Here is a 7,382-nt window from a genome sequence, read left to right on the forward strand (position 1 = left end):
CTAGCTAAAAGGGGTTTATGATTTTCTCTAATATCTTTTATAATTTCAAATAGTTCTTAGAAACAAGATTCATATAGATCTTAGATTATTAATAAGTTTTATAAGTTTTTAGATATTCTTAGATCTTTAGAGATTCAAATAATTTTAGAATCAAGATTCATATAGATCTTAGATTCAAGATTAATATTTGTGATAATTTTAGATCTATAAATTTTTATAAGTTTTATGAGTCAAATAGATCTAATAATCAGGATTCAGATATGTGGTGTTCTTAGATTTTATGGATAGATTAGTTTACCTTTTAGAAAACACCAAATTGATCTGAATGGACCACCGTGAGAGAGAGCTAATCCGCGGATGAGCTGGTTGAGAGAGAGGTGGAGGAGCTGGCCGGAAAACCGTGAGAGGGATAGACTTGGCCGGCGGAGCAAGGCTGAGGGCCGGAAGAGATGGCCGGAAAAGAGATGATCGCCGGCGGATGGGATTGCTCAGGTGGAGAGAGTCTCGTGCTGATAACGTGTTAAGATTTGAGAGAAGATTTGTGAGAATGTGTTGTATATTTCTTATTGCTTACACCACTATATATAGTGGTTCATACAAGGTGGAGTCAAAGGGAGAATTGATTACAAAGATACTATACATAATGATATGGTCAAACTCGTAAAGACATAAGGTTGAATGGGTCTTCCATGTGGCTGGATGTAAACCCCCAATGGATTCTAGTCTTGAACTTGTATGGTCTAGGTTATGGATCATCCACTTCATGATTCATAACATAACATGTTGTTAATTATGGCTAAATATTCTTTTATTCGCTTCGCTATCTTAACTATTTACGTTTTTATTTCGTCTAATTGGAATGAATGATTAATGACGAAGATGAAATGACAGAGTGGAATAACTTGTGAAATTGAACAAAGCGAAACAATTGGCTAAAATAAAGACTTGTACCCAAGCTTTGATGTGTTTTATAGACTTTTAATTGAGTGAGAATCTTAATTATGGTGTCAGTCCTCTGTTGTTCGTTGATGCCTTCTCCTTCCCTTACAGCGCATACATAGCTGAAAGGTATTTGTATTTTATAGTTCTTTTTTCATGAAATGGTTGAAAATATATAAATATTTTCAAAAGTGTAGTAAAGAAACGGTGAGTGAGTTTTTCTTAACTTCAGTAGCATGTACGTTCTGAGAAGCTTCTCGTAGAGAGGAATATTACTTATTCCCACGGTCGACTGCATCCAATATGCATGATCTGGTGTGGTCATAAATGTTGCTCATATTCAAGTAATTGAGATTTTTTTTTCTCTATATTTTATTGATCCACACAAAATGAAATTCTTATGCATTAATCCCGAAATTTAATTAACAACTCGTGATTCTGAACAACATTTATATAAAATTCTTAACGTTTAAAATAGCCAACGATAATTGTATTTTGAATGATATCATATAGAATGACCATGTGTTTAAGCAAAAAAAAAACACCTTTTCTTAAATCGACCACTAAGTAAAACATTGAACAAAAGTCTAGGAACGAATACTACTTTTTTGAATTGGTTACTATAAGAAATTAGTTCTATAGTTGATCTTTTGGGTTTGCTTGGAAACTATCACTATACTTGTATGATTTCGCGAAGAACTGGAATTAAAACGGGTCCCAGTACATTTCTGTGATATATTCCAATGCTGGATTTGGTAGGGAACTAAGCATTTCTCGTTATGTGATTTTTTAAAAACCAACTCTTATATTTCGAACCTTTACTTCTCCTTTCCTTCTGTTCACACACTCATGACTCAACATAAAATGTTTGGTGGGTGAACAAACGAAAACTTCAACGCGTCCCGTCCTGGACCAAACTTAACAAAACACTTATTTCAGGTCCCCAAAATTTTGAAAAAATTTCCATGCAAATAAGTTCCTAAATTTTTTAAAAAAAATTTAGACCTCCAAACTATTAAAATCATTACTAAATGGTATCCGGCCCTGCGCGTAATGCGATTTTTTAAGAATATATTCAGTGGAGAATTTTTACAAGAGTTCTCAAAAACTATATAAAACTATAGTTTATTTTGGGTATCTCAAAATGATTTAAAGTACTTCTAATACTGTATAAAAATATATATGTATAAAAAATGTTTCAACAAAAAAAATTCAAATATATACAGTATGTATAATATATTTGAGAAACTCTTTGTCAAAAAAAAAATATTTGAGAAACTTATCGTGAGAGAACTTGAGTGAGATTGCTCCAAAAAGATTCTTGTTAAATGGTGTGAAGGTCCAATCCAAAAGAAAGGTAACTAAGATGTGTTTACATTTCTAATTTAGAATTTGACTGAAAACACTGACATATCTAGATTTCTGGGCATATCATGGTAAACTATATATATTAGGCTTTTGTTTTTGTGCACCAATATATTAGGCTAATGAAAATAGACATAAAATATACAATCATTATTTAGTTTAAACTCTTTTAGGAGGGGTTATTGGGAGTTAAATTTTGAAAAAAATTTAAAATTTAGAGATTTCATTGTTATTGGTTTATGGATTCTTAAAATCTTATTAGAATCCTTTGTTATTTGTTTGTGGACTTTTAAATTCTATGGAAATCCTATATTATTCAAAAAGTTTAGTTTTTACTGATTTTATAATTCTATTAAACTCTTTTGTTATTGGTACATAAATTCTCTCTAGTTTTACTCATAACACTCAACTTTACAAATATCACATATAGTCATAGGATTCTCAAAATCTATGTAACAGAAACACAAATACACAAACACAACAAGATTTTTTTTACATTTTTATTGTTAAGTCAAAGATAATTGTAAAAAGAAAACTAAAGATAAAAGAAATTATTAAAAATAACCATTTAAAAAAAATCGTTCATGAAATATAACTATTTGATATTAAAATTAAATCATGAGAAAATTCATAGGTTGATCTTAAAAACTTTAAAACAAAAATCAAACAAGACAAATCAAAATGTCAAAATATTAAAGGACCAAAATTTTTATTTAATTTTCAAATAGTTCTATTTTATGAAAGAATTTTTTTTTAAAAAAAAAAGAATAATAGAAAGATAAGTTTGGAAAGAAAAGTATATATGAAAATCTATAATAATCAATGACAATTTATACAATACATTGGGTAAGAATTCATCAAATCTACTTAACTTTTAAAAATCTATTAACTCTTAAAATTTTCAAACTACGCAGATTCTATTTTCAATAGGTCCCTAAGTCTTAACGTAAAACGCACAACCAATTAGTGACAAATAAGTCCACGAAGCATCTTCTTTCCTTTCTAGAACCCTAAAAGCAAACCATACACTTCTCTTCTCTCTCTCTTTCTCAAAGAACCTGTCAATGTAATTAAAACAGTTTCCAATATTTTCGCCACCATAAATAAACTCTCACCTCCACCTCTTTAATTAAGATGTGTTTACATTTCTAATTTAGAATTTGACTGAAAACACTGACATATCTAGATTTCTGGGCATATCATGGTAAACTATATATATTAGGCTTTTGTTTTTGTGCACCAATATATTAGGCTAATGAAAATAGACATAAAATATACAATCATTATTTAGTTTAAACTCTTTAAGTCTTAACCACTGTTTTTAAAACCGGACCGGAAGCAGAACCGGAAGTATTTTGGGTCACGGTTCAATATGGTTCGACCGGGTCAAACCTGGTTCAATAATATGGTTTAATATTTTTTTAGTATGTAAATATAAAAGTAATATTAGTAAACATGATGCATAGTTAAAATATAAATCAATTTTAAACATAAAATATTATAAATATAAATTAGTTGCTTGTTTATATGGATGGTTTATAGATTTTCGATAGTTTTAGTGGTTTTTATTGGTTTAATAACTTTGAAATATAATCCGGCTATGTGGCCGGTTCATGGTCGAACCAATTACTAGACCAACCCGGCTATATAACCGGTTCATGGTCGAACCCGGTCCAACCATCGGGTCGGTCCGGTTTTAAAAACACTGGTCTTAACGTAAAACGCACAACCAATTAGTGACAAATAAGTCCACGAAGCATCTTCTTTCCTTTCTAGAACCCTAAAAGCAAACCATACACTTCTCTTCTCTCTCTCTTTCTCAAAGAACCTGTCAATGTAATTAAAACAGTTTCCAATATTTTCGCCACCATAAATAAACTCTCACCTCCACCTCTTTAACTCCACCACTCCAATTGAGAAAATAATTTATTTTATAAAAATTCACCACTCCACAAATTTCATACCACGCAAAAAAAAAAAAACTCATAAACCCTAATCAACCGCAACTTCCACCACCAACTCAAAGCTTTCATTTTCCAAATTAAAGAAGAATGAGCAGAAGCAAATCCATAGTCATCAATTCCAGTTCCGAAAATAATATCTCCACAGTCGCTGCCGCAGCTGTAGCTATGAGACGTTCTGCTTCAAACGCAAGCCCCGTGATACATACTAATGATCTTAACAGAGAACCGCGGCGACCGCGGTCATTTAAGTTTCCGGTATCTCCCCAACTGATACAAGGGGAAGAGATGGTCCACTTCGGACATCCGCAACACGTGCTTGTCAAAGTTGAACTGCCAGATATCTACACGTGTGCAGGGTGCAAAGAAGAAGGAGCTGGGATTAGGTACGTGTGCCAAGAGTGTGATTATCAGCTCCATGAGTTTTGTGCTTTGGCTCCTCCTCTACTTAAGTCGCATCCTTTTCATTACCAGCATCAGCTTCCCTTCTTTGCCAAGCCTGGTACGCTTCTTTTACATGTCCCCTCTTCTTCAGATGCTCTTATTTGTCGGAACTTTTTGAATAAAATCAAGAGGTAATTTTGGAAATGGCTGGACTTGGTCGGTTTTATTTTCTTCAGCATTTTTTCCGTGTTGATGCTAATCTTATATTCGTTTTGTTTGTTTTTCAGACCAAGTACTAGATGCATGTCACTATAAAGAAATCCTGATTATTTTAGACTATTTATTAGCTACTTTACATAGAATAATAATGCTTTGCTTTATACACGATAAATATAGGGTTAAGTGGGCATCAACATTAAGAATTAAATTTGGCTATGTTGAGCAACAAATAAGCTTTCTAAGAGGTCGTAAAGTCTTAAAAATTGCACTTTAATACAATAATTAGAACTGAATCACTAGCTAATAGTATTAATATTTGTCATTAGATATAAGAGCATCATTAACGGGGGTTCTTAGGACGGAGCTCTTAGCGGAATATAAGAACCCGACTCTTAATTTTTAACTGAAAATGCTAAGAGTCAGCTCTTAAATAAGAGATTTAAGAGCCGACTCTTAACTTTTTCAGTTAAAAGTTAAGAGTCGGGTTCTTATATTCTGCTAAGAACCATGTACTAAGAACCCTGCGTTAATGATGGTCTAACTGAACAACGTAAGGGCTAAACATCTATTTCGGTGAATGTTTTTGCTCGACATCATGCGGATTTTAACTTATAATTCTACTATAAGTATTCCAATAACCGTATACTAATTAATAAAGATAGAATATGTCTCATGTTAGTACGTTATACTTTCGAGGATATTATATTGCTGAATAGTTTTTTTCAATGATGTATAACAGCTAAAGGAGGAATAATGAAATCAAAATGCGACGTGTGTGGAAGATCACCTAAAGGTTACACCTATAGATGCAAAGCTTGCAGTTTCCAGATGCATCCTGGCTGCGCCATGTTATCTCCTTCCCTCTCCTCTTCCTCTCTCCATCGCCACCCTCTACAGCTCCTCCCCTCTTCCTCCCCTGCCAACACCACCGGCGGGTTCCTCTGCGGAGAGTGCAAGAGAGGTAAGCGAGCCGGGAGGGTTTACCGTTGCACCGTTTGTGATTACCACTTGCATGCCGTATGCGCCAAGGACGCCGCCGTGAACGGCCTTCGTGAGAACGGACACAAAGGGAGGGACAGGTCTCCAGCGGTTTTGGGAACGGCGGCGAGGTTAGCGTCGCAGGTTGTGATTGATTTTCTTGGTGGTATGATGGAAGGTCTAGGTGAAGGTGTTGGTGAAGCCATTTTGGACGGTGTAAGTAGAGGCGGTGGTGGTGGCGGTCGCGGTGGAGGAAATGGAGGTGTTACTGGGGTAACTCCACGTGTCAGAGGGGGCTAATTATGAGAACTTTGGAGATAATTAGTTAGGAGTGTTTATATGAATATGGAAATGATTGTATTTTTTTTGCTGTGTTGATTGGTAAGTACATATAGACTGGATCGAGTATTGATGTTTATTGGGTTGGGTGAGAGGGAGATATTATATTGATTAAATTTGGGGATGAAGTAATAAGAATAGGAACAATGTGTAATGTTTAATTAGTTTTGATATTAATTAAAGTAATGTTAATGTATAATGTTGTGTGCTGTTCAGTCCTTAATAATTCAGGAATTTACAAGTAAAATATTTTACGTTTACGTGCATACTAGGTTAAGATCCGCACCTTGCGCGAAACGAATATTATATATACTATTTTTATATATTATATGTTCCTTTACATATTTATAAAATAATAAATATATATTGAATAATTAAAAAGTCAGTAACTATTACATATATAATTAAATTGATGTGAACACATAAATAAATTACATTAATTCAAACAATCACTTTTTTCTATTTTATATGGTATATAATTAAATTTAAATGACGTTAACATATAGTGTATATTTTTAGTATTGATATATATTAAATGATGTTTTATACTCATATGATTTTCTAATCATTTGTACATTTTTATAACAAATACTTTAAATCACTGATAACAAAATCTTCATTGTGTGATTAATAGTTTTAGTAATTCATAATTTTTTAAAAAGTTCAAGGCTAAGTTTAAAATTTAAATATTAAGTTGTTAATATTTGTTCAATAGCTTTTACCAAAAATATGTTTTCAAAGAAAATTTCAAAATAAAAATATTTATATATTTTATATGGTATATCATTTAATTTAATATATATATATATATATATATATATACCTTATACACTTAATATTTATTAAATGAAATTTCTTACTTATATCATTTTGTAATCATTTGTATTTTATCATAACAAAAAAAATTAAACCATGAATCACAAAAATTTGAAGGTGAAACTTTTAACAGTTTTAGTAATCTATATTCGTTTTGAAAAAAAATCTAAATATAACATATACAGAAAAATATAAATTTTTATTATATGGTTAATGTAGTTGTTTAATTTATTTTATTAATTTAAAATTAAACAAATATGATAGAGAATAGACTAATTTTTTATCAAATATTTATTATTCAAAATCATTAATTTTCATATATATGCTTTAGCTACATTAGGCAATTCCGTAATTTTTATTTAAGGAAAGAATGAAAAACAT

General features: G+C 31.6%; 1 protein-coding gene across 1 annotated transcript; it reads left to right on the forward strand.

Annotated features, from left to right (window-relative positions):
- The first annotated feature begins 3,471 nt into the window (after positions 1-3,471).
- LOC111205390 (diacylglycerol kinase theta-like) lies at positions 3,472-6,381 on the forward strand. The gene is made up of 2 exons (XM_022701131.2): positions 3,472-4,767; positions 5,608-6,381. Exons 1-2 carry the CDS (start codon positions 4,356-4,358, stop codon positions 6,144-6,146), a joined length of 951 nt encoding a protein of 316 aa, XP_022556852.1. The 5' UTR covers positions 3,472-4,355; the 3' UTR covers positions 6,147-6,381.
- Positions 6,382-7,382: the final 1,001 nt, after the last annotated feature.

Source organism: Brassica napus, chromosome C7 (assembly GCF_020379485.1).
Source record: "Brassica napus cultivar Da-Ae chromosome C7, Da-Ae, whole genome shotgun sequence".
Classification (NCBI taxonomy): Eukaryota; Viridiplantae; Streptophyta; class Magnoliopsida; order Brassicales; family Brassicaceae; genus Brassica; species Brassica napus.

Bases quoted from the DNA above. Each gene is read 5' to 3' on its own strand.
- LOC111205390 (XM_022701131.2), top strand. From the start codon at position 4,356: ATGAGCAGAAGCAAATCCATAGTCATCAATTCCAGTTCCGAAAATAAT. The intron at 4,768-5,607 runs GTACGCTTCTTT...GATGTATAACAG, and splicing joins TCCCTTCTTTGCCAAGCCTG to CTAAAGGAGGAATAATGAAA.